The 27,765-nt window shown below is 40.9% G+C and overlaps 1 protein-coding gene across 1 annotated transcript in view; it reads right to left on the bottom strand.

The window, feature by feature from the left end:
* Window positions 1–1,143: 1,143 nt before the first annotated feature.
* The window catches only part of GAD1 (glutamate decarboxylase 1), a 40,318-nt gene continuing 13,696 nt past the window's right edge, over window positions 1,144–27,765 (bottom strand). The window contains exons 6-17 of the mRNA XM_054562658.1: window positions 22,700–22,790; window positions 15,680–15,792; window positions 14,314–14,429; window positions 14,152–14,231; window positions 13,873–13,927; window positions 12,483–12,599; window positions 11,350–11,414; window positions 8,130–8,208; window positions 6,895–7,044; window positions 4,821–4,928; window positions 3,381–3,470; window positions 1,144–2,533 (exon numbers count right to left, since the gene is read on the bottom strand). Coding sequence (XP_054418633.1) covers window positions 2,360–2,533; window positions 3,381–3,470; window positions 4,821–4,928; window positions 6,895–7,044; window positions 8,130–8,208; window positions 11,350–11,414; window positions 12,483–12,599; window positions 13,873–13,927; window positions 14,152–14,231; window positions 14,314–14,429; window positions 15,680–15,792; window positions 22,700–22,790 — 1,238 coding nt within the window. The 3' untranslated portion in view covers window positions 1,144–2,359. The remainder of the gene's footprint in view (window positions 2,534–3,380; window positions 3,471–4,820; window positions 4,929–6,894; window positions 7,045–8,129; window positions 8,209–11,349; window positions 11,415–12,482; window positions 12,600–13,872; window positions 13,928–14,151; window positions 14,232–14,313; window positions 14,430–15,679; window positions 15,793–22,699; window positions 22,791–27,765) is intronic.

The following is a 27,765-nucleotide window of genomic DNA, read 5'->3' as shown; positions in this document are numbered from 1 at the left end:
TCCCATAGGAAAAAAACCTCTCACGGACCATGGGCCCAGATGCCAGAAAATAATTTAACAGCTAAAATTGTGCCTTTGCTACTTCATCCCTTTCCCCCCAGGCATGGATGGCCCCGGATAAGGAAATACAGTGGCAGCTAGGGAGCAGAGGTGAGCGGAAAAGTGAGACAGGACCCTGATTTGCCAGCTGTGGCAAAGTCATATTCCCCTGCCACTGTGGGATTGCAGTCTGAAGCAGAACCAGGTGAAGGCAGAGGAGAAACTCTGTGCTGTACATGAATGTGAAGACTTGCTTATTACACTGCGCTGGACATTTAGTTGCTAAAATGAGACCGTTCCTGTGACTGAGAGGCCAGAAAAGCTGTGGAATTGACCTGAATTCAAATAGGGGCATGAAAAGAATGAGCTCACAGAGGGGATTTGAATGAACAGTGAGGAAAAAAAAAATAAAGTGACTTTTTATGATCATGTCCCTGCAGACCCCAGTTTGTTTAATACAGTGGTTACACAGGCAATCAGTATGTTAATTACAAATGACTCATAACCTGTTCCTACCTGAGCTAAATAGGGATCTCCTTGTATTCCAAAAAAGGGAGGGAGTCTTATTACATCTTAATAGAATGTCAGAAAATAGGCCCTATTTCCCAATGATCCAGCACCAAAACATACTTTCCGAGGAGGTGAATTGGGACACTGTACAAGCATAAGGTGGAGGACGGCGTGATTCTGGAGTCTTAGAGGTATTCAGATACCACAGGCACCAAATGATGTAAGATCCCACCAGAAGGAAAATTTGTCCCAGGACAGTGCCTGGTGCAGAGGAAGAAACGTGTGTTGTGTGACTAGGAACATGAGAAAAAGATGGCTTTTCTTTCTCCAGGCTTAACCTGAAAATTTTTTTACAATTACAATCATAGTGATTTTATAGCTTAGGGGCTCAGGGACCTACGACAGTGGGTTGAGTCCCAGCTTAATAAGCGTCCTAAGTACCGCCTGAATTCAGCTAGTGGACAGCGAAAGGGCCGTGGCGAGCCAAGTAACTGTAGCTGGAAATCTCTCTCTCTGTGCAAAACACAAACTGGAAGAAAATTTTGTTTAAATTCTCCGTGGAGAATATTTTTATTTATTTATATTCTTCTTGCATACTCTAAGACGCACAGTGTGAATTTCCTTTCCTCAAAAACAGTGGTGAGCCTGGTCAGTTTATCTGAGATCATCAGAAGGTCTTCGGAAACGTTGCCTTAGGTTTGAGCTAAGCGAGTCACAGAGATTGGTCATGAACTACTACAAAATTACAGGAGATCTACTTATTACCCAACAGCTACTAGAAAAGCATTGAGAACACCAGACATACAGCCAGACAGAGAGGGTAAGAGAGGAGCAGATGCTGTTGAAGTAATGGGATTTCCATATATATATGGCTCTATGTACAGTATCAGAACTGTAGTACAGTATCAGACAGTAAACTTATGTTTAAATCATTTTAAGGGCACTCTAATATAAATACAAGTCTCACTAATTTTAATCTTTTCTCTTTGGCTCACAAATGCACGAAAATACCATAAACAGTTTTCAGAACTTACTGCATTAATATATAAATAAGATACATTACAAATGGGAAGAAAATACAAGACACCTCTTTAACATGGTAAATCTCTGAATATAAATAAGCGAATATTTCATTTACCTACAATTCAACAGTCATTTAAATCATTCGATGTGTTTTCCCCGACACCCCTAAGGTCAGACAACAGAGATATGCACAATCTACACAAATTCATCTCTAAAAATACAGCAACAGTACACCTGTAACAATGAATCTGCTTCTATTTTTCCCTAACAGGATACTAATGGGAAGGGTGTGACTCTTGTCATTGAGTGGTGCTTTTTCTCATCTATCATCACTTTAGGTGGGAAAAACAATGACAACGAGGTCAACTCCTGCTAACAGAATTTCCCTTGGTCTCTACAGCATGACATCTTGAGAAACATCTTCCTGGGGTTGTTGGGCGAGCTGGTTGGCAGCATGTTTGGTCCCTCAATAACTGCTGAAGGCAAAGTTAATTGTCTTGGAGTGGGAACATGCTGTGATCTATGATTAAGCCACACTCACTATACATACATATATATAGAGAGGTATATATAACTGTACATATATACTGTGCTCCTAATGTGCAACTTTTTAAAAAGAACATTATTTCCTGCTAACTATAACAAGCTTAAATAAGGGTTTAACAGTATTCTTCAAGATATTATGTTTACCCTCAGTGAAATGGCCTAGTGTTTCAGCAACTTACAGAGGTGGTTCTAGAATGCCCGAGGGGAGAGGGAACCCCACGAGCTCCTATTCTGCGGGCGATTACAGATCCTGGCCCAGTCTCTCTATCTCCTCAATGAGGAAGTCGATGTCAGACTGGGTGGCGGCCGGGTTGGAGACGACCATCCGGAAGAAGTTGGCCTTGTCCCCCTGCGGCTGGTAGCCGACCATGGTCGTGCCGGCCTCCATCATCAGGGCTTTGATTTTGGGAGCCACCTTGGGATGGGAACAAAACAAAGCTCAGGACTGATGTCAACGCTGCTCTTTTAATAATGCAACCTGCTTCTTGGTTGGAAAAAGAAAGAGCAGTTTGCTTTGTATTCTTTGTATTTACACTGATATAAAGACAAAGAAATATTTTATAGCTAGGTGTCTTCAGTGGCTAAGCTCTAATGCCTGTTAGTCTGCCCAATTTTACCTTCCCTCAGAAAGTACTGTGCAACTGAATTTTGACAGTCAGTCATAGAACGATGATAATAAAATCAAAATAAAAAACAAAGAACTCTTATGGGCGACTACACAAATTAAGGCTTCTATACAATCCAGAGCCCAGGACACTGCCTGGGATGCAGACTGGCACAGAGGCTGTGCTCAATGTCTATTTGTTGAATGGTTGGATGAATAAAACATTACACAAATTAAATATACTAACACATGTCAATAATATGCAAACTAGAGATAGAAGTCAACAATCAGAATTGATCAGACTTGATCAAGTCAGCATTAGAGCAGACTTGAACTTAATAAAAATATATTGTAAGAGACATAGGGTAATATGGGAGTTCCTAGGAATACGCATAGGATTGAGTTGCCCCGCAGAGGGCCCCTTCTTCAATAAAGAACACCAGCCTCGGATAGGAATACATCCTTTAGGTTCCTGTGGTATCTGAACCACAGCAAGGGGATGATCCAGACCCAAGAAGAATATAACAAGATGGCTCCCCACCACCCCGAGTCTTTAATTTTTATTTCTCCCTCATTAGAAAGACACATTAGAGTAAGGATTTTCTGACCAGTCAGGGCAACGCAAAGGTTTAGAGGAGACAAAGGAGAGACTCCATACCCTGTGTAGCTTTTCCCGTCGCTCCGGGCTATCCGGCACGCCCCTGAGGCTTTGTGGAATATACCAGAAACAGACGTTTGTATGTTCAGGCTGCAGAGATTTTTCACAAACAAGCAAACATACAAGCAAAACAGAAAATTAGGGGAAATTGACAGAAGGCTTCTCCCAAATCCCTCGAGACCCTTGGTGGAATTCTCTCCAACCAAAAAGAACAAAAAACAAAATAAGGAAAAACATAGAAATGTTAAAAAATAATCGCATTTGGGTAGTTTTAAAAAAAGGGTATTATCCATCTTGCTATTTTGTAGTGCCTTGTATCTAGAAAATGCTCGAAACACAATGTATTTTATTGATAACTAAATATTTTACTGAGTTTATTATACCGGTACTGAATCTTTTCTTGATGACTCACGATTATCATAATGAACATTAACACTGGTTCCCACCTGTAAGACAAGACTAACCGTGATGCCTTGAACTGTTTAGTGCACCTCCCTTAAAGACTCTTAGGTTTTTTAGTGCTTCCGTATTCTTGCTACAGTTTTCAGTTTCCTCCCTAGTTGCTGTTTGCCACCATTGTGCCTGCCTCTAATGGGCCGGGGGCATCACATCTTTAATCTGAAGAATGTTTAAAATAGTGAAAATGATCAGAGTGAGGCCTTATGGGTGAAATGCATGAGCACTGTATCATTGATTTGAACTGCTCAAAGGAAGGAGTCCTCTTCCTTCCTCATTTGGTGATTCTCCAGTGTGTTCCTAGTAGCCTACGCTACCTAATAAATGGACTAAGTTGAATATAGCTGTTGTTACATTATATTGACTTAAGGGTGGAGTTTCTTTTTTTCAACACTGGCTCCCATTCAACAATGGAAACTTTTTTTTTAGCCAACTGTAAGCCACAGTAGGGCAGACACCGTCTGCTTTGGTCACCACCACGTAACCCAGCTCCTGGCATGGGGCCTAGTGCCCAGCGGGCATTCAGTCTCCACTGGTGTGACAAATACTTCATCATGCACAGTGTAGGTATGAACTCGGAGCAGAACCATTGTACCTTGCTCTCCTCATACTGAATCTATGAAAAGTGGAACTTCATTTCTGAACCCATCTTGGGGGATAAATATATGCCCATCCTATAAGCTTCTTGGAACTGAGAAATAATTTATCCTGAGGGTTCAACACAATAATAAGACCAACCAAAAATGATACAGGATTCAGATCTGCCTGCCGAGGAAAGACCTATTGTCTGCAAAGAGTGAAGGGGAAAAGTCATCTCAATGCTACAGGGAGAAAAGTTTATAGACACAGAAAGAATTAAATGAATAGTGCAGAAGAATGAAAATTTAGAAATGGCTTTTGGTGATGAGGGAAATACGGCTTTTGGAGCTTCCCTCAATAGATTTTCTGGAAATGCTGTACATCTAATCCATGATGAAAACTTACCTCACCATTGAAAACCATCTCAAATTCTTCTCTGTTTTTAATCTTGGCATAGAGGTATTCAGCCAGTTCCAAGCATTTGTTGATTTGATTTTCAAATCCCACTGTTCCCTGTTTTTAAAAAAAGAAAAGTCAAGTTTGTTGGTGAGCGGTTATATTTCCCTGTGGTGGGTATTTGAGAAGGCTATGCTCTTCTTGTCTTCTGGAAATAAACATAAGAATATTCTTGGAGATGATTAGGAAGAAGGCCAGTTACTCTCAACAGGCTTTTGGTTCCCTGCTAGTTATCTGCAGCCAGAACCTGAAGCCTATTTTCTGGTTTGCTTTATGACGGTGCTACTCAGTTTTCAAACTGTAACCGATCCATGAGAAGATGAGTACAGAAATTGAGATTAAGTAGTAAGAGACTTTTATAGCAATTTAACAGAATAATTTTAATGTCTACTGAATCTAATTTTAAAAATTGGTGCTTGTACCTTGTATGGTTTTTTATTTTATTTTTCTAGCAATTCATCTTCATTGTACTGATCTGTGATAGGTTGAAAAAAACCAACTGGCTCTTCACCACCGAGAGTGTGAGAAACACTACTTTAGAACCCACCTTCCCCAGCAGTAAATCCTCGTCCAGCACGTCCTCCACCCTCCCAGGAAGGCTACTTCCACATAGACAGTACTGTCCCTTCATGGTGACAGGCAGGCAGGCAGATGGGAAAGCCATTGGCTTCAGTACATGCCCTGAGACTGCAATTGTTCCGACGATTGACAGACTGGGTGAGCATGAGTTTCAAAAGCCAGTGTGACTGACTAATAACAGCAGTGTGGAGGCTGTTGAGTGGGTCAGTGTTAACAAGAGCAGATGCACAAGGCTGGCTCATGGATGGCTGGCGGGCCTGGGTGAAGCCCCATGCTCGCGGAGCAGCAGCCACTGCTGGGTGCGCACCCTGCCCAGGCCACTTTGCACCCAGGGAGCAAGCCCACACCAGGGCCCCACCTCAGCAACCAATGCACTGGGAGCCAAACTGCCACAGATGGCTCAAGGGGTTATTTTTAGGCAAAATGAAGATGCAAATTACTAAGACAGTGTGGTTATTATATTTCTAAATGATAGGGCTCTTTCTCTTGTCACTAATGGCTATTTATATGCTTAAAATACCTATAATTACTTTGTGGTAGACATCAAATTCAGACTATTTCTATATTAAGACAAAATGGCTAAATGAGAAAAAGGACTAATGATCTGTCAAATTCTTCCTACAGAAAAAAAAAATTTGACTAGATATTTCACTGGAAAGCCTTGTTGTTTTGGTATTAGGTAGACCCAGTCTCAATCATAGAGATTATTAAAATTAATTTACAGTAGGTGAATAAAAAGAATTGATATGGTATTCAGGCATGAAATAAAAATTGCCTTTACTTGATTGCATAAAAGTACTTTTGAAACAAATAGTCAAATGGTAATCCTATCCCTCACCCATATTTTGGGGGAAAATTCCAATAGTTTGCTTTTGTTTTTCCTAGACACAGAAATGTGACCTGAAAGATTGATGAATGCAGAACCAGCATGCAGTCTAGCAGTAGGATTTCTCAGAATAAAGTATATGTATTTTCTAGAATAGTGTATAAATTACAAGTAAAGGGAAAGCCATTATTTGAACAGAATTTAAAACTGTCATATGCATCCCATGATTTGAGGCCTTATAAAGCAATTCAGGGTTCTGTACACAGTAATGCAGTAATTTTATCTTTATCTCTCTCTCTCTATATCTGCACCAAATAATTTCAGCATCCCTAAGGATTGTTGTGGAAGTCCATATCTTGGCATTATTTCTAGTTGTTGTATGAGAAAGTTATAGAGAAACTTCATGGTAATTCAAACTCAGGAGATTGAATGGAGGGAGGGAGAATTGGACATGAAAAATAAAGAGATTTCATTCGCAAAGAAAATACAGTTAACTGAATTATTTAGATATTGATTGAATGCATAGTGAATTATCTGTGATATAGCTTTCCTCTTTTTTGCCAGCCAGCCTGTGCAAGTTACATTTCTTCTCTATTTCCTGAATTCCCTTTCTCGTACCTTTGCTTTCCACATCAGCCAGAACTTGAAAATGTCCACGTGGCGGCCACACTGAATTGCCTTGTCCCCAGTGTCATAGGAGACATCATATTGCTTGTCTGGCTGGAAGAGGTAGCCTGCACACATCTGGTTGCATCCTTGAAGTATCCCCTATCATGGAAATCAAGACAGGCATGCATGTGCATACATTGGTCAGAGATGTGGATGGCTTTCCAACAGGGCTGGCTGGACCTGGGGTCACATGCGAACTTTGTTCTAATGTCTCATGAGGTCGTGCGCTTGTTCTGATGTTCTCTAAAATAACTCTTGGAAAAACTTTTTCCCCTTCCCCCCTGCCACTCTAGAAAATAATCTTTTGTCTCAGGTGCCAACAACAAGGGCTCCACTCTCCCCCTAAGGGCATTTGGAAGTGTGTGTGGGTGTTTGATTGTTTCCAAGACTGGGAAGTGCTATGGCACTCAGTGGGCAGGGAAGAAAAACTTCCTGCAGTGGCTGGGGCAGTCTCATGTTGCAAAGAACTGTCCTCCCCAAAAGCATCCACTAAGAAGTCTTCCCATCTTTTCCAGGATCTGCTATGAAGTTAATAGACACTCTAATTCAGAGCAGAGTAGAGGCCGTGTGCAGGCTCTGGCTCCTCCAGGTTGGTGACAGACTTTTAGGAACGCCTCCGGTGCAAACGTTTCCCTGGAGCAACAGTGTCTGAGGGCAGGGTCCCCTTATTAGATGCTCATAGAAGGGAATACACTACTGACTCATTTACAGAAGCTTCTGGGTCAACAGCTCCTTTCAGTCTGATTTGACATTCGTAACACATAAAGGTCAACTCTTTTTCAGCTCTTGGGACCCTGAATTCATGCTAAGAAGCTAAAGTATGTTCCAGTGACCACTCTTTTGTTCTGAGGTGAGAGTTGGTACCCTGCCTGCTTTCACTTTTATTTGTACAAACGTGAGAAACGTGAAATGAAACGCTGCCCTTACAGTTCCTGTCACTGACAGGGCCCTGAGCACCGAAGGAGAAAGAAGGGCAGCAGCAGGCAAGAGCCTAGACGAGGCATGCGGTTTGCTGATGACTGACAGGTAAGGGCAGGAGACAACAGCAGTGACAGACAGTCCTTAGGGGGCAGTCCTTCTTATGAGTTTGTCACCTAGCACTATAAAAAGACCCCATGCTTTTCCCTCTTGTGCCTTCTAAAGGATACACAGGCCACTGGCTCATCTCTAGAGGGAGTGCAGACCTTTTCCTTGACGAGAATGGCAGAGCATTGCAACAGCACACCCATCATCTTGTGAGGGTTCCAGGTCACTGAGTTGGCCCTGGAAGAAACACATGATGCTCTGAGGAGACGAGCACGAATCAGCAAGAGGCGACTGTCCTCTAAGGAAAACACCACCCAGCGCAACCCAAGTCAATCCATGTCTTTGGTGTCTATTCCCCTAAAGTGACTGCCAAGTGGTAAACAGTTGTTTTGCAGGCAGCGTCAGGGTGCTAAGTTGCAGACTGCCTCTTCTAAACAACCGCTATTAGTAAAGGCTACCATGTATGAAGAACTTTCATGTCCTCTTATTCTGAGAGCTTTACAGGCTTATGTTATGCCAGTGTGGCACCGTGATGAACAACTCAGGAGTTCGGAGCCAAACTGTCCGAATCTGAATCCTGGTTCTGACATTTGCTAGTTTGGGCAAGTTAAGTAACTCCTTTGTGACTTGGTTTTCCCATCTGTAAAATGGGGAATATTTGTCATAGAATTGAATAAAGAAGAAAATGAGTTAATAAATACATACGTATTGCTGATAACTGTGCCTGGAATACTTAATTCTGACAACAACCCTATGATGTAGGAACTAGTATCTATCTTAGATGGAGAAACCAAGGCATGAAAGGGTTAAATACATCACTCAATGTCACCACTAGGAAGTGCTGGAGCCAAGAGTCGGGCAGGGAGTGGAACTGCAGAGCCAGTGCCCTCCATGGCCTGCCTCCCTCTAGGCAGCAGACCCTTGCTGCCGCTGCCTTCCTATTCTTATTTATAAAATGGGCTGGCCGTGCTGACTGGCCTGCTTATGAGGTGGTATGAAGAGTGACACTTGAAAGCAAGGATCACTTAGACGATTCTAGACTTTGACTATTTAGCAGCTTTGTTTAAATGCTAAATGAACATGACGTTGCCAGTTTAGGCTGCAACTATAGCTTAACAAGCATGGTCTCCTAGCAACCCCATTACTCTGTCAGACACAATTAAATGGTTAAGCAGCACACTAGCTAGGACATTATGGAAACCACTAAGTAGAATGCATGATGATTAAAACTTGGGTAACTTGCTTCAGTGGTTTAGACTCCTTCCCAATGGCCTGGCCCACAGCTGGGCTAGGTGCTTTAATACCTGTGAAGGATGTTTTCCCCAGACACAGCAATTGGCTCTGAATTATACAGACTCTGCTCCCTAGAGCTAAATCCTTGCTGTGAATTTTTAACCTTTTCATCTTGCCTAGGTCCTTTAGAAGGAAAATAATTTAGTGTATATGTGACGATAGGGTGTGCACTGTGTTTCAAAGATAAAAGAGAGCCTGACTGGTGTGGCTCAGTCGGTTGAGCATCATTCCTTAAAGTAAAAGGTTGCTGATGCAATTCCTGGTCAGAGCACATGCCTGGGTTGTGGGTTCGGTCCCCTGTCGGAGCGTGTGCAAGAGGCAACCGATCTATGTTTCTCTCTCACATTGATGTTTCTCTCCCTCCCTTTTTTTCTCCCTTCCCCTCTCTCTAAAAATAAATAAAATCTTTTTTAAAAAAAATAAGAAAGGACTGAAGTCCTGTCCCCCTAAGTGTATAATAAAGAAAACCTTTGTAAAAGAGACCTATGAAAAGTTCTAAGAAAAGTTGACTAAATGCTTATTCATTAAAATGCAGTAGTGTGTCGAGCCATATTTTAAAGGTAGTAGATTTAATCAATTTTCTCATAGCTATCACCACTGAGTTATTAAAAAGTATATTTAGATCTCTTACATTAAGTGCTTTTTGAATGTCCTAAGGGTCTGAAGTAAATGGTCCTTTGCCGCTACAAATGGAAAGTAAAAAGATAGGATACGGATTCAATTTCCTTCAGAAGACATATGTGTTTTAAAATGTTAGATAAGTAAAAGGCTACTGCAAAATGTTTCCAGTTTCCCTATACTCAAAGAGGGAAAATGAAAATTGCCCAAGAGCTCTAAAGTACAGTTGAACTGGCTCATCTGTATTTAATATATTATCCTCCAAATTATAGAGCCAAATAACGATGCTGGAAAGGGTTGGTCCCACTCACCTTGCCATTGGCCTTTCAAAACTGAGCCAGAAGGCAAGAGCCACAGCAGAGATAACCAACCCTCGGGCCGGAGCCCCTTGCGTGAGAGAAGGCACTGGTGCGCCTGCTCCCAGTCCCCTCCCCAGCTATGTCTCGCTGCCCCCTGCACACTGGCCTCTGACGGCCCTCCACCTTGCCGAGACAGTCCTGCCTCACGGCCTTGGCATTTGTCCTTCCCACCACCTAGAAAACTCTTCCCTGTACCCTTGCTTCCTGTCTCCCACTACCCCAGTATCTGCTGAATGTCACCTCCTCAGAAAGGCCTCTGACTACCTTGTCTCGAAGAGCGTGCCTCGGCACTCATTGTTATCTAACCCTGTTTTATTTTTCTTTACTGTGAGAGAGATGAACTATCTCTTGGTTTATGTACATCCAACCCACTGGAATGTAAGCTTCGGGAGGGTAAATCTCTTAGTGGGTGACACTGTCTATATACTGCCTTATTTTTCCTACATGTACCAGGTACGCATTTCTTAGAAAAGTGCCACAGGTGGCTGGACTGAAGGCGGGTACTGCATTCAGGCCGGCCTGGCTTGTGACAGGTGCTCAGTAAATATTTGCTGAATCAGTGGGATCAATTGGGATCAATACATTGGAGTCAGGTCAAAATCATATTTGGCTTAGCACACCCACAGAACGTGAATGGTGAACAAGAAAATTAAGTTGGATGAGCTGAGTGCCTTCCCTTTTCCCAGCAGTAAACTTATTGAGAAAGGGGGGTTAAATGAATCAGTGCCCCTTCCTGTGCGCTTGGCAAACTCTCATTTAGCTTCCAAATCTCTCCACTGCTTGGTTCCCCTTCTTTTCTTCCTGGGCATCCAGCAATCACATCCATGGTTGTGTTTATCACATAGGGCTTAAGTATTTGTTTATTTCTCTCTCTCTCTCTCTCTCTCTCTCTCAATTGTTAACTCTTTCAGGTGAGGATTCATTTGACTGAGAAATCAATTATTTTTGATTTCCCAGTGCCTAGCATACCAAACATGCTCAATAAATGCCTATTGAGCAAGAGTAAGCTCAGCCAGATTGAAATAAGATATTGGAGACATCAGCACACTCAATGGTATGGCTTGTTTGATGGTCTGAATGGAAGGAGGCCCCGGACTCTGGCCCTTACCTCTCTATGCCACTGAGTTTATGGCGGTGCTTCCTGGACATGAGTAGCCCACCACCCCAGGCAGCCTGTGAGGACACAGAAAGGGGGAGGGGAGAGCAGCGACGTTTGAGAATCCAACCCAGTCACCCCACACATCTACTAAAACATAAGAAAGTAAATGGTCACAAAACATAAGCTTCTTTGACAAAAGGAACCCATACTGATTGTTCAACCAGTGGCAGTTATAATTCATCATTTGTCCTTTCTTCAAAAGTTCCTCCTGGTTGAAGTGAGAGTAGCTATGAGTGATACGGGCAAATCTTGTCTGAGCCTATGGTGCCAACACCCAGAGCCTACAAGTACTCTCGAAGAGCAGAAGACACTCAGTGACCTCGCGCGGGGTGGCTCTGGAAGTGACACCAAGGCCTAGAGCCTGTTATCTGTCTCTCTGGAGGGTAGAATCCTACAGGCCTCTGCAAACTCAGGAAGTAGCAGCCCTGCCAAACGTGGATGTCCCACTGCAGCGTCTGCAACATCAATATGTTTTTGTGGGTGCCCTGATGCATACGTTTAAGGAATAGCTAGGGACACCAGATGACACAAGGATCACCTTTGTTAGTTAATTGTTCAATAGCACCACAGGCTACCCAACTGTCCAGTTGTGAGAAGTTACATCCATAAGAGAATGGAGTGAGAAAAAGGAAAAAAATACATTCAGTCAAGCATGTGAAAATATATTTTTTGTGTTCCTGGGAAAATTTGGGACTAAATCTCTTAGTTCTTATCTCCTTCCATATATTGCCTTATTTTTCCTACAGGAACCAGATATGCATTTTTTTTTTAGAACAGTGTCATAGATGGCTGACTGAAGGCAGCTAGCTTAGCGTCCAGATTCATGGCCACTTTCTACACATTGTATCTTACATTTTTTCCCTCTGAAATCAGTTATATTTCTCTCTGTGGCTATTTGTCCAGACAAAAGCTACCTGGGAAGGTAAAAGAGACCACATTCTAAAATGAATCACAGAGGAGTGGAACTAATGTGGTGTGGACAGAGCTGGCGGGGGCTGTGGGGGAAGCTTGGGGAGAACCACAAAGCAGAGCTTCTTCCACCCCCGACTTGGCCGGGCCGCTCTGTGAGTTATAGCACTTACATCGACATGCAGCCAAAGGTTATATTTCTCACATATATCTGCAATCTCCTGTATCGGGTCAAAAGCTCCATAAACAGTCGTGCCAGCAGTTGCATTGACATAAAGAGGAACATATCCCTGTAAGGCAAGAGAGACAGGCTGATTAGCCTTTTTTAACCCTTTTCCTTTCCACAGGAAGTAGGTGATTTGCAGTAGCATTTATTTAGAGATCAGCTGAGCTGATGTGGTATCAGACACTACACCTGGGAGTATTCTTTGTTGGTACATTCAGTCATTCATTAATTTATTCAACAAATAATTTTTGAGTGGCATGAATGTGCCAACCCCTGTTGTAGATGAGGGGAATAGAGTAATGAGAGAAACAGATGAAGATTTCTGCCCTCATGAAGTTTACATTCTAGTGGGCAGTGACAGATAACCAACAAAATTAAATAAGCAAAATATACAGTATGTTTGATATGGACAAGTTCGATGGTGAACAATAAAGCAGGAAAGAGTAATAGTAAGTTTAAAGTGCTGACAGGTAGCTCTGAATATCATCTGGACGTTGGACACTTTAGAAGCTGTGTTATTTTAGGTGTACTGATGTAATAATAATACTGAAGCGTTGGTTATTTAAAACTGGTATGTACATTGTTTCACTCTTAGTGGACATTGTAAAATTTTAATGTGAACAAGAAATAAATGGGCAAGTGGAGTCAGACAGGCTGGGGGAAACCTGTGAGTCCTGGGTTTTGCTGAAACTCAGCTCCACTTCTGCCTTTTGCTCACTCCGAATGGCATTTCCATCAGCCTCCCCTGCTGAGACCCCAGCAAACAACCACTGTTAGAGAAGGAGGTGAAGAATGTAGCCAAAACGAGTTGGTAAATGGCCTGACAAGTACCTGGCAGTGTCTTGTGGATACATCTGTTCTATGAGATTTTTTCATTTAATAGACTTTACTGAGGCTGATTCACCAAGTATCATGGGCCATCTGCCAGGGCATGGAAGCATTGTTTAAAACAGAATCCTAAGCTAAAATGACATTTGTTAAAATAAGGTTATACCTAACAAGTAGCAAGTGAAAACTTGAATAGGCTGTATCTTCATGGTGCTTGGGCAGTGGATTTATTGAAGTACATGTAACCAATCATTTGGCACAATTAACACTGGGCAAGTGGTTTAATGACTGAATTATTCATTTTTCAAAAAACATTGATATACTGTAGACATAGCTTTAAAGTCAAATCATCTCATAAGTTGGAAATAAATAAACATTTAAGAGTGAATTTTAGAAACACAATAAAACAACGTCTTACATCATCAAAGACTTTTATTGTCTACAGCAGAAAGAACGTATTTTTTAAAATTTGTATTCACCAGAGTTTAGAAGTACCATAGAGTATATACCTTTTGCTTGGCTTCAATAATTTTTGCCTCTAAATCAGCAGGAATTATCTTCCCCCTGTAATTATTATAAAAGGAGAGAAATGAATATGAAAAATCAATGAGACTGCACATGAAAAAAACTTCAGCCACAGCAAAAAAGTAATTTAATCGGATATTTTCAACAGACCATTAGCAGCTTGGCACGCTGTACTGAGTCAGTCCTTAACCACAATAAAACAAATTTAACAGATGAACACATTTAATACATCAAAAACCGAATATTCACTCTCCCCTGCCTACCTTTCATTGCACTTTATCAAAATCACATTGTCGGTTCCAAAGCCAAGTGCAGCCCCAGCCTTTTTAATGGAGTAGTGACTCTGCAACAAACAGAGGCTTGAGGTTAGACGTTAGAGTCCCTTGGAAAGCACCACAATCCATGAGCAAGAGCACCAGACTCACATGTTCTGAGGTGAAGAGGACCAATTTGGGCACGGCCGCCATGCCCTTTGTCTTAACTTCCGGGAAGTGCTTGTAGCGAGCAGCCATGATGCTGTACATGTTGGATATGGCTCCCCCTATCGGCAAGCAGACACATTGGGAGGTGTTGGAGCTCCTTCATTATTGTTTCTAACAGCAAAGGCTAAGCTGGTGTCTCAAGAGACAAGGGAGGTCAGAAAGGGGAAGGACAGTATCTTGATAGGTTTTGATGGCTTCCTATTGCCAGGGCTTTCCCCTCTGGTCCCTTTGCCCTGGGAACACAGCAGCCACACTCATCACCAAAGCCACCTGGGTGGTTTGGCTGGACCTGAGTCACGTACTCCAGGGCCTGCCCTGCCTACAGCCTAGACATAAGAGGTGGCACTGGCTATAAAGAGATGGGTGAGTTACAACTTCTCTGCTTCTGCTTTATTTTTTAAATTAATTAATTTATTTTTACAGAGAGGAAAAAAGAGAAAGAGAGAAACATTGATTTGTTCCACTTATTTATGCATTCACTAGTTGATTCTTATATGTACCCTGACTGGTGATCGAACCTGCAACCTTGGAGTATCAGGATGATGTTCTAACCAGCTGGACTAGCCGGCCAGAGCCCTGCTTCCACATTCTGCTCAATCTATTTACTGAACAAAGATGAATTTGTTCCCTGAGTCAGAAAGACAGAGAAAGAGAGAATAATGGAGCCCCCCAAAAGAAACAGTGATATTGTTTGGATACTCTCCTCAAAGGACTCAGGAGAATCGAAATAACTAGGTATATCTGGCCAACACAAACTAATCAGTTTTGCATCAATCACCTGACAATTAAACAGGCAAACTCGTGGTTGGCTTGAATTCCCTGGACAATTTCTTCTTTTCCCCTTGTACACAATTACACTATCTCTGACACTATCCTAAACTCCTTCCTAACACCAAGAACATCTGTTCTTTTTTTAAAAAATTCTTATCCGATCTACATCAAATTAGAAATTCAAAGTAGATGCACTATTTTTGCAGAAATCGATTAGTCAATTGATAATCTTGATTCACTGATCCTCAGTTTAATCCAACTACTGTTGACAAACTGGAGTTGTTTAGCATAATTTAGACATAGCCTTTGTCAGTTTACACAGGTTAGGCTTAGCCTTTGTTGGTTAGTACACATAGAATGCAGCATTCTTGCTAGCCTTCACCTTGACAAAGACGGAAAGGTAGAGTATAGAAAAATGGTATTTTTAAAGGTCATTATTCTTCTGTGTACTCACTCTGTGTCTAGTATTCTGAAAAGGGTCCTAAGGATTCATACTACAAACTTGGAGGAGTGTCAGGGAAAGAGAATAGAAACTTACCAGGAGAAAATATCCCATCACCATCTTTATTTGACCATCCAACTATCTCTCTCATCTTCTTAAGCGTTATTTGCTCCATGAGGACAAACACTGGAGCAATTTCATAAGTAAACCTGGAAAAGTGGTAAAAATGAGTGAAAATAAAGAAGTCAACCACTTATTTGGGGAACACAGATGACTGGTTTAGTATTTGTACTTGGGATCTAAAAAAAAAAAAAAAGAGGTTCGAAACCACTAAAACAATTCATTTCCTAGAAATGCATTCAGTCGCCAGTCATAAAATGTCAGAAACCAGCCTGGGTTACCAAAAGAGGAGGTGGAAGTGCCTGCTCTCTGACCCTTTACCACCAAAACAGAATCTCATCTAAATGGGATGTCTTAGATGTAGTCCACTGAAAGAAAGAGAATGAAAGAAAATTACTTTTCTGGGTCCCCTTCACCTCTTAGATTGTAGAATGATGCAAATGTTAATTGAAAAAACTTTATTCTAAGTTTTATATAAAATTGGTTTGCAACATTAAAAAAAATGACTGCCAATTTCACACTTGTAGAATCTATAAAACCCAGAGCCAAACTCCACCTTTTAAAAACAATGTAAAACATCTGGAAGCTAACTGTGAGGATAATTGGAAATATTGACCCAGGTTTCAAAGATCTTCATATAATTATCTACATGGTTTTTCTACTGATAATCCCCAAGCACAGCTATGTTTCTACAGTTCTCCAAAGTCGATATCTGTCAAGAATAATTATAAGTGATGATTTTCTAATTACCAATTATAAAAAACAAGAAGATGGTCAACTGGCATAAACAGCTAACAGTGGGCATTAGGTATCCTGATAGGTTACCTTTGTCTTCTAACAAACTGATTTAAAAGTAGCAAGCCATACTATTCCCAAATCAGTTCCAAACAGAGCACAGTCTGGTAGACCAGTCATTGAGACAAGATCATGGTGCCAAGCGTAGGGCTTAAAAGAAATCAAAGAAGGTGCATTCACAGAAAACGTAGCCAGAAAACAAAAAGATATTTACTGAGTCTGAGGCTCTTTGTCTTTCTTCCTTTGCTTGACCTTCTCAAGCCCTGGAGTCTGTGGGCTTGGCTCAGACTATACGCACTGAGGAGAGATGTCTAGATTGACTCAGCCAAGTGATATGGGGAGGCTCTATCATTGGATAAGGTGTTTGAGCTGAATGTCAATGCTGAGGACTAATGGGAATTCTTGCTGGCTTAATGATTTAGAAAAGCTATTTGCAAGGATGAGATAACAATTGTTGTATATGAGACACAGGTGAAGGTACTAAGTTTTAATCATGGAGAAAAAAAGCAATCAAATTAATCACAGCTGGAAAAGAGGACAAAAAGATCCTGGAGAATCCTCAGGATACATCTGTTGGTAGAAGAATTTTGTTTCAAAAAAAAAAACAAACAAAAGAGAGAGAGAGAGAAAATATGTCCATTTTCCTTAGTAGGACCCTTGAAATTTAGAGGAAGACCCTTGGAAATCATGTATTCAGTTACCATCACCTCTGGAGGTCACAATCATGCTTTGGTTCTGCTCTGAGCCCCATCATCGTAGCAACCAACACTCCCTCATGTCTGATGGCCTGATAAAGGAAGAAGAAGAGAAGGATTCCTGGTTTAGCCTGTGCTGTACCAAGAGTCAAACTCATGATGTGTTTCTAACCATTCTTGAACAAATGCGTTAATAGTGCCATTGATTTTTGGAAATATTGGAATGGCAAAAGTGTTTGCATGGTGAATAGGTACTGGTGGCAGTGTGTGTACTGGAATCTCACAATAGGCAAGGAGCGTGGAATTATATACAATAATACCAGAACGTTACCAAGGACTGGATGGAAGCTGACTGGAGTCAAATCAGTGTTAGATGGCCAGGTGGGAACCACATGGGGAAGGGAGAAGGGATGGGACTGAAGCCAGGGGAGTGGTCTACTTCATGATTTGAATCAAGTTAGGCCCCAGGTTTATTCTTAAAATTAGTTTTCCTGCTTAAGGACCAGGAGCATGGCCATTACTCTCTAGACTAGGAGAAAGAGTCTAGAGAGTTTGATCATGAAACCATCTGACCTTATCTTTTCCAGGTTCCTTATTTGTGCCAGGTACCCCGTTCATAAACCTTTCTTTCATTCAACAAATGCTTACTGAATGGCTACTCTCTCTCAGGTGGCATCTTATGTACTGAAGAGACAAAGATGTTATAAGACACCATTCTCAGCCGTGAGGAAGAAGCTTACAAGGATGAATCCAGCTTCTGGTTTTTGGCTTAGCTGCGTCTCGTGTGACAGTTCCTGCCTGGGTCTGAAGGACCAGTTATTTCATAGCTGAGACCACGCTTATCTTGATTCACGACCTTAGTTCTGACATCCTCTCTTGGAAGCAGATAGGCTGGTCCATGGCTGTTGATCCTCAGCCAGGCCTGACAGATGGGTTGACACGGTGCTCTGTGTCTGACATTTCTGTGACCCTGCCTTCCCATCCTGGGCCATGCTTACAACTGGCAGTCTGCCTACACCCAAAACCTTACAAAAGGCCTTGAAGTTCCCCTTACAGCAGTGATTCTTCACTTAACTGGGGTCATAGGCCCCTTTAGGATTCCTAGGCAAGCTATGATCCCTCTTCCCAGGAATAAAATGAGGACACGCACATCATTTAGAATACAATTGTAGGAGACACCCCTCTTGCAACCTGGACTCCAGGTTAGGTACGCCTCCCCTAAATGACAGACAATAGCAGATAAAGTCAAGAGATCAAAGGTCAAATATGGATTCAGAAGAAGATGGTTAGATGCTAGAGCTGGAGTACAAGAGTATATTTCTGAATCAGAGACCAAGGAATTAAACCTGCAAAAAACCTCTAAGTTGAAGCACAAGAATGTGGGACTGGAAGTAAAGATGTAAAAGGCTCATGGAGTGACGCCGAAGGAGACTTCTGGGTCTTCCTATATTCTAAGTAGGGTAGTGAGTCAACCGTTTTTTTTGTGGCTCAACTCACCTTTCCAGAGGGATTCACTCAGAACCAAGGCACACTGATTAAGAAGCTGTATTTCTCTTGTGGCAAAGTCTGCGGGTTGCTAACCAGTATCAATCTTGGTGTGGCAATTCACCCAGATCAAAGATTGCCTTTCCTAGACTCCCTAGGTGTGGCCATGGGACTTAGTTTTCTCTGAAGAGATGCTGCAGGAAAGAGGTGGAGCTTCTGAAATTTCTTAGAAGAGAAGAGTATGTTCCCCTTTTGCTTTTCCTCCTGCCCTCCCTCACTCTCCCACCTTCCTGAGGTCTGAAACATGGCTGTGAGGCCAGAGCCCTGTGCTCCCACAGGGATGGAAAAAGCACAAGGACACTGGATGCCTGATGACTGCCAGACTGGAAACTTCTTTAATGAGAGAAAGAAATGATTGTTTATGTTGACCATCTTGACACTCCTCTTAGATTTCACCTCTTTACAGATGTGGCAGGTGGCCTGTCTTCACCTTAGAAGCTAATACACCTGAGGGGAACTTAGTGAGCCCCCCTGTTGTCCAGTGATGCTGAGAGACAGAAACAAAAGAGCTGGGAGGCTGAAGGGAGAGGTGTTAAATGACAACAGTGACCTGTGGAGGTGCTGCCTTTCTTTGGCGGGGGGCGGGGTGTGCGCGCATGTGTGCGCACACTGCATCTTGCATACGCTGGGCACTTGAGACTAGTGCCTTTGTTAGTCTTCAGAACGACTCTGTAAAATGAATATTATTATCCCCCACTTCCCTGAAGAAGACACCGAGGTTCAGAGAGATTCAGTGATTTGTTTTAGGATCTCCCAGGTAGTATATTTCAGAGTCAGAATTCCACGTCCTTTATATCACAGCTGCTTTTCTATGACAAATGCAAACTGCTTGTTGCAGGCTCCTCTCTGACAACCTGCCCCGTAGTATAAAATGACTGATAACTCCATAGAAAATTTCTCCTGAGTAATTTCTATGAAAATAAAGCACTAGGTAGTTGAAATCATAACCTCATAACAAAGGGCTGTGATAGATCTTGCCATAAAGATTATGAATTGTGCTCAGTTACTTGTGGGAAGGCTGTTGCTTACATTTGGGTACTGCTCAACCTGCACCGTTGTGCCTGGTGGCCCCAATTTGGAAGAAAAGAACTGTACATGCCATGGAGACTACAGACGCGACATTTTCTTAGGATCTTCACTGGGTCCTTGCTTGGAAAAATATGTCTCAAATACATATGCACAGGCATGTATAAATGCATGAGCATAAATGTTCTTTTCATTCTAACGGCCAGATACTTAATACTGTGCCACTTGAATTAGGATATTGGACATTTCTTTTAAAAATATTACACCGAGCCCTGGTCAGTGTGGCTCAGTTGGCTGGAATGTTGCCCTATAAACCTCAAGGTCATGGATTTGATTCCTGATTGGGGCACATACCTAGGTTGTGGGTTCAGTTCCTAGTTACGGGGCACATCCGAGAGGCAACTGATCAATGTTTCTCTCTCGCATTGATGATTGTCTCTCTCTCTCTCTCCCTCCCTTCTTCCCCTCTCTCTAGAATCAGTAAGCATGTCCTCAGGTGAGGATAACAATAAATATTATCCTGAGGAATATCTTCCTATTACTCATGCCACCCAAACTTAATTATAGTGCAGGTCAAAAAAAAAATGAGTGTGTCAATAAACTCAGCTCTGCCAAATCAAGAGCCTTTTGCCATTCTTTCTTAGGCATATGCTGAACACCGTTCCCAGCTGGAGAAGAAACTCTCACAAGGAGCACGTTTCTGCATAAGCTCCTGACAGGTCTGCCACATTTCACGGTCTTCCAGGGGAACTGGCTTAGAACAATTTCTAGATAATAGTTATTACTTCTTCAGACAATGCCTTGTCTCCAGAACTGACAGAAACTATTTCACTATTTTAAATCACCTTCTCTATCGATCTGTTGGAATCGGATCATATTTTATAAATATCCATTGTTCAGTACAGCTGCAATTACTATGTGCCATTTAGTTGGACTGGCCTTGACCTCAGATGGCTGGGACATTTTTAGTGTTTCATGGCTGAGCTGAGGTAAGGAAAGAATAAGGAACTTTGATTTTTATGAACACATACAAAGAAAGAAGGAGAGTTTGTGAGAACTTTCTGGTTGAAGAAAAGCATTTAGGAGAATATTTGGTCATAAACAGTTCAAAGGGGTGGGTTCCTTTTATTTATATTGAGATTGGGATACACACACACACACACACACACATATAATATACATTATATATATATTAGGAAATTGCAGCTGAGAAGCCTGTAGAATACACACTTAAAGGTGCTGGGTGAATGCAGGGCCTATATTTATAAGGGTATTTGGGCCTTAACAGAGATGTATCTTTTACTCTATTTTTCTCATTTATTCACTAAATAATTAAGTTTTTTAAAAACTGTACTTTCTAATTAAAATTGTTCCTTAATGTGAGACGCTCCAATTAAGCATTAGTGTCTCTTCAAGTTATAATTAGTATGTTACAATGTCTGTGCTTGCTGATATGTTTTTATCTCACAAATTACACTATAGCAAAAACTGCAAAGGCAAGTTTTTTGTTTGAGGAGACTATCTAAGCCACTGTATTGTTGACCCGGATTCCTCTCCGCCCTTCGCAGCCTCCAGGGTCCAACAGGGACACTCCGTGAAGTTAACCATGACTTGCAAGCAGGGAGCATGAAAAACATTTTTTATTTCAATCAACTTAATCTTTTACGCCTTTTAGTGTGAAAGGGTTCACTTGTCACATCTGCTTTGAAAAATTTGTCATTGTTTTAAATTAGCAAACATAGCAAGAACCCTTAATTAATATAAACTTTTCTATAAGTAAAGTATTCTGAGTCACAGCATTAAAGACCTTTTTGGAACACTCAAGACTCTGTAAGTAATTTTAAAATGCTCTTGCAGATTCTATGGCTAGGAGTAGTTTGCTGAAGAAAAATAGAATACTTTCAACTTTAATAACTTACATTCTATCTTGATGTCAAAAGGAATTACTCATTTTAAATAATACTACCCTAAACTTATTTTTCAAATCTACTTTACCATGAACTTAAAAGGTGGTTTTCTCAATATTTCCACAGTCACTAAAACCCATATAATCCTTATGTAGTTATTTTAAAATTATTGGGAGAAACTTGTTTTATTATTTCTCCTGGATCCTTAAACAATGTGGCACCCTTGTCTGGGCGTATAGATAGTGGTAAAACATGATCACAGTGTTGCGAGGAGAGACAGTACTCAGCAGGCCGTGACGACACTCCGTCCCCTCATCGCCTGTCCTCGTCTCCAAGAGGGTAATGCATACATAGAGGAGACTGAGGCGATTGTCAGAAGACCCAGGTAGTACATGCACCCCGCCCCCCAGGACCTCAGAATCAGTTTCATATACATTTACAGGAACGTAGACACAAAGGCCTTGCCTACTCAAACAAGTATGGAAAAAAAGTCAAATTCAGAAAAACAATCAATGATTTTGAGAGGAATATATACTGTATCACTACCAGCTGAATTTTGTTTGGGAATGTTTAGCTAAGCAATAGGTTGACCAAATTAGTTTGTGGATTCAAGGCAGCTTTAACTCTGAAGGAAATATAACTGCAATGTAAGGACCGATGTACTTGGATGGGTAAATTGACCAAGGTCATAACTCTAAAACATGACCTCTTAATGTGCATCATTAAGAAATATGGAATATTTTAACATGGAATTCACACAAAATTTGAAAGCTAGAGTTATTATTTCTTATAACTATGCTTTTATTAAATTGCACCATTCAATTAAAAAATAGTTCATCAATTACCCACTACTATATCAGTATAAACCTAATAGATGTATATGGTGATAAACCTAAAAGGTTTAAAGAGAAAAGATGGCTAGGGTAACTCTCATAAAATTATTATAGAGCCATTGGATTACACTTTAAAAGTAACAAGCCATAATCATACATCATGGTTGTTTAATAAAAATAATATGAGGGACTTACATATTTGTGTTGGCAGTTGATGTGAGCCATTCACCGGCTAATCCAATGATATCCAGTCCTGTGGAGAGCTGGTTGAAAAATCGAGGATGACCTAGAGAAGTAAGTAACAGGCAAGCATCAAGGCGAACCCAGCTTTTTCAAGCTGTCCTCAAAGCAAAAGCCTGCTCTACAAGGCCACACTGATGGGCCTGCATCCCAGGGGCCTAAGAGCACTGCCCCAGGGTATGGAGAGGGAAGATCTGTTTGACTCGCCCTACACAAACTCCTAGCATGAATGATGTCCCCAGATGTATATGTTTCTAACGCATAATGCTTTTAAATAAAAAATCCAATATTATGAAACTACTACTCTTTCCAATATCTTAATTAATTTCCACATGAAATTCTCATTTATTTATTTTTTTAACTACAAATCAGAGTATAGTGGTCCTGATTTTCCTCATAAATGTTTCGTCCTTTAATCCCCACATCAAGGTTTGCTAACAGACGAGAGGCTGCAGGCCTCAGAGTGCATGGCTCTGTGGGCCAATGCAAGCCCAGGGGACGTGCCCGCGGCGATGCTGCTGCTGAGGGCCTGCCGTCACTCTCTGGGGCTCTGTGTCAGTCAGATGTGACGTCAGGCGTTAGTGTGTTTGCCTATATACAGACGAGTAACCGTTAAACAAAATTTATTGCTGAGATGACCTGGCATCTCCTCTTTGAAACAGGGGTGGACACAGTCTCATTCACTCATTGAGTCGTTGGTAAAATAATTGTTATTGTTATGTAACTTTGAGGCCCTTTGTGACCCAGAGCTTGCTTTCACAGGCCTTGTTCTCAGGGAAGTCAGGACTGTTGCCAAGTTTTGGCCTACTTGGCACTCACAGGAAAACTCAGCCCCACATCAGCAGGCTTGGCTCGGCTGACCCAAAGGAGTCAACGCGATAGATTATCTAGGGGTATGTGACAGAGAGCAAGTGTTAGAAAGATCTGCTGACTGCTGTGTTTCCAGTGGAAATTGCTTTTGCCTCTGAAGTAACTGTCAGAAAGCTAGTGTTTGAATGTTCCTCATTGAAGGTTCCTCTCTGAGAATGTCCGTTCTTTCCCGCATGTTATGGGGACTCATGCAAAACATCTGGGCTCTGACTTCTTAAAACAGCCGAATCTCTGAATCTCAACAGATTCAAAAATAACACTGATTTTTAAAAAGATAAAAGAGGTATAAATATTACGCTTGGTGTAAGTATGGGGCCAGATTCCAGGCCTTCGTGTAGCCTACATCGCCTAAGCTTTAACTAGCCTATTTCACTCTGCTCTGCTCAACGTCAACAGAACCTATGAGGTCTCCTGTAACAGTTTTGTTAAAATTCATTTTAAAATACATGTGATACCCATTCGAAAACTTTTAACAAACCTTTCATTTTAGTACAAAACGGAATCATAAATAAATTCAGTCACACTATTTGACAATGCATCAAAACCACATGGCCTGACAGAGATAAAAGATGGTTGAAGACAGACAGACAAACTGACAGAAATGCCCTCAAATAAAAGTGATATGGTATGTCATTCTCCATTAAAATATAAAGGACACAAAGTCTCCTAAAACCCTATTTTTCTCTTATAGCTATAGTCTTACGCCCTCAACATCTTATACCAGAATTTATATCAAGAAATAAAATGACTTAGTTTAAATTTCAATTTCAACTCTATATTCTATGAAAATAACAGATGGCAGGTATGACGTTGAGCAGTACATGCCCTAGAGTCAGGGAGGGAGAGAAAGAAAGAGCAATTTTTTAAAGTAACGCTTTTGAACAAATAAACCTCAAGAAAGAAAAGGAGAAGTGGAAGGGAAAATCTACTTTGGTTATGAGACATATCAAGCAGTTGCAATGCGAGGGATTTATTTGGGCTCTGACTCAAAATTATAACAAAACAAAACATTTCTGACATTCATGAGACATTGAAAATTTCAACACTGATTGAATATTTGACATTAAGGAACTGTAAACTTTGTGGGGGTTTGGACGTAATAATGATATTGTGATTATTTTTGTTTAAAGGGCCCTTGATGGTAAAAAAAAAATGTTTATGGATAAAATAATATTATGCCAGGGATGTGCTTCCTTATAATACAGAAGAAGGGCTGGTGGTCTGGGGGAAAGGTGAAACAAAATTGGCAGGAGCTGATAATAGTTGAAGCTGGGTGTTGGGTATATAGGTCTCATTATACTATTCTATTTTGTTTATGTTTAGAACTTTCCATAATAAAAAGTTAAAAAGAAAAATTAAGGAAGTCAACATATTTACTGTGACTGAGGGATGATTTGCATCTGCCTCAGTTCATGGACAATCTAAATATACTGGTCCCTTTTTCAGAAGTCTTTTGTTAATTTGTAGAGAAATCTCCAAATGCCATCATCATCATCTCTTCATGGAGTGTACCTAGATTAGCATGTTTTCACTATTAAAACACAATTCAGCCCTGAGTGGTGTGGTTCAGTGGGTTGAGCATCATCCTTCAAACCTAAAGGTTGTTTGTCCGATTCCTGGTCAGGTTGCATGCTTGGGTTGTGGGCCAGGTTCCCAGTTGGGGGCACATATGATGGATGTTTCTCTCTTTCACATTGATGTTTCTCTCCTTCTCTTTCTCCCTCCTTTTCCCTTTCTCTAAAAATAAATAAAACCTTTTTTAAAAATTTAAAAAAAGGAATTCATTATTTTGGCTTAGTATCAATAACCTTCTTTAAAAATAAATCTTCCATTATGTGTAGCTACCTGCAGGGTTTACCCTATTGCTTTGGTATCTGCATCTAAATTAGAAACTAGCATCCAGGAGCTGTTTTCACATGGCAGCCTCAGGACACTTCGCCAGGTCGACACCCTGAGATGCAGCAGGAGGTTTCACACTGTCTGGAAGATAATAAACTCTATGGATACAAATATCCACTCCCAGAAGCTGCTCTGAGGAACAGGGATAGATGGCTGCAGGGTGAATATCTAAGTGAATTCATACTCTGGATTAATAAGAGTTCATTTTTCAGAGCCCAGAAATAAACCCACACCTACATGGTCAATTAATATATGACAAAGGAGGCAAGACATACAATGGGGTAATGACAGTCTATTCAATATATGGTGTTGGAAAAGGTGGACAGATACATGCAAAAAAATTAAAAAAAGAAACTAGGCCATCTTCTTACACCATATGCAAAGATAAACTCCAACTGGATTAAGGACTTAAATATAAGTCTCAAAACTATAAATGTCCTAGAAGAAAACAGGCTGAAAAATCTCTGACATTTCTTTTAGCAATATTTTTTCTGATAAATTTCTTTGGGCAAGGGAAACAAAATAAAAATAAACAAATGAGACTATATCAAACTAAAAAGTTTTTTTTCACAGCAAAGGAAACCACTAATAACCCCCTAAATGGAAGAAGATATTTGCCAATGATACAGCCAATAAAGGGTTAATATCCAAAATTCATACAAAATTCATACAGCTCAACATCAAAAAACTTCCAAACAATTCAGTTAAAAAATGGGCAGAGGACCTGAATAAGCCATGTCTCCGAGGAGGACATACAGATGCCACTGGACATATGAAAAGATGCTCAATGTCACTAATCCTCAGAGAAATACAAATTAAAACCACAATGAGAAATCATGTCACACCTGTCACACTAGAATGGTTGTCATCAATAAACCCACAAGTGTTGATGGGGGAGTAGAGAAAGGGGGACCCTCATGCCCTGTTGGTGGGAATGCAGATTGGTGCAGCCAGGGTGGAAAACAGTTCAGAGGTTCCTCAAAAAAACTTAAAAATGGAACTGCCCTATGACCCAGTGATTCCACTTCTGGGAACATATCCCAAGAAACTCAAAACACTAATTTGAAAGACAATACACACTCCTATGTTCATTGCAGTGTTATTTGCAGTAGCCAAGATATGGAAGCAGCCCAAGTGTCCATCACTACATATATTATGACTCATTCATAAAAACAATGAAATTGTTGCCATTTGCTACAGCATGGATAGACCTAGAGGGTATTATGTTAAGTGAAATAAGTCAGACAGAGAAAGACAAATAACATAAGATTTCATTATATGTGGCATCTAAGGAACAAAATAAATGAACAAATAAAATAGAAACAGATGCACAGAACAGGGAACCGACACTTAGTTGCCAGAGGGTAAGGGGGGGCTGTGTGAAAAAGGCAAAGGGGTTAAGAAGTACAAAATTGTAGTTACAAAATAGTCATGGGGATACAAAACATAGGGTTTATAGTCAATAATATTGTAATAACTGTGTGTGGTACCAAGCGGGTACTAGACATATTGGGGGGACTATTCTGTAAAGTATATAATTGTTTAACCACTATGCTGTACACCTGAAACTAATACAAAATAATATTGAATGTAAACTGTAATTGCAAAATAAAATTTAAAAAAGAGCCCATGTTTCTCTGACCAGGTGATGCTTTAGTTTTATAGCCGATAGGAGTTGCTATTATGACACATTCACGTATTTTCCATTGAGGAACAACACTATTCTGGGCTTTAGGGATAGAAGTATGGGGTCTCATCTCTTTGGGAAAGTGTATGTAAAGTGAGCTGACAAAATAAAAAACGCTGGACCAAAACAAGTCAAGCTAAAGGATACATGGAGATTGCTGACTCTTTTTATCCAGCCAAATAACACTACTTGATCTCCCTCAGAAATGGGTTAGCCATCAGACACCAAGGTGAGATGTAACTAAACTGATGAGTGTGCTTTTCTTTAAAAATCAGAGAGAGACTTTGTAATATAATTAAGTCTTGTCTACCCTCCAGTCATTTAAGAAAGCTACACTCTTTCTAGTGGCGTTGGCAGGCCTGGAAAGCTGTTTGTGATTCTCTATTTAAAAATGCCTCTTTGGTCAGCCTCATTATTTCACTGTAACACTTTGTTTCTGATGTCTAATAGACTTACTCAGCTCTACCACCACCAACCTCCCCCGGCTCATACGTAGTTCATACTTTCATACTTTCAAATGGCTAGTAAGAGTGAGAGGGATAATAAGAGAGGAGATAAAAGGAAG

Source organism: Pteronotus mesoamericanus, unplaced genomic scaffold, assembly GCF_021234165.1.
Source record: "Pteronotus mesoamericanus isolate MK-2021 breed Mesoamerican mustached bat unplaced genomic scaffold, CSHL_Meso_final scaffold_651, whole genome shotgun sequence".
Lineage (NCBI taxonomy): Eukaryota > Metazoa > Chordata > Mammalia > Chiroptera > Mormoopidae > Pteronotus > Pteronotus mesoamericanus.
The sequence above is the reverse complement of the archived record's forward strand: the minus strand, read 5'-3'. Positions and strand labels throughout refer to the sequence as shown.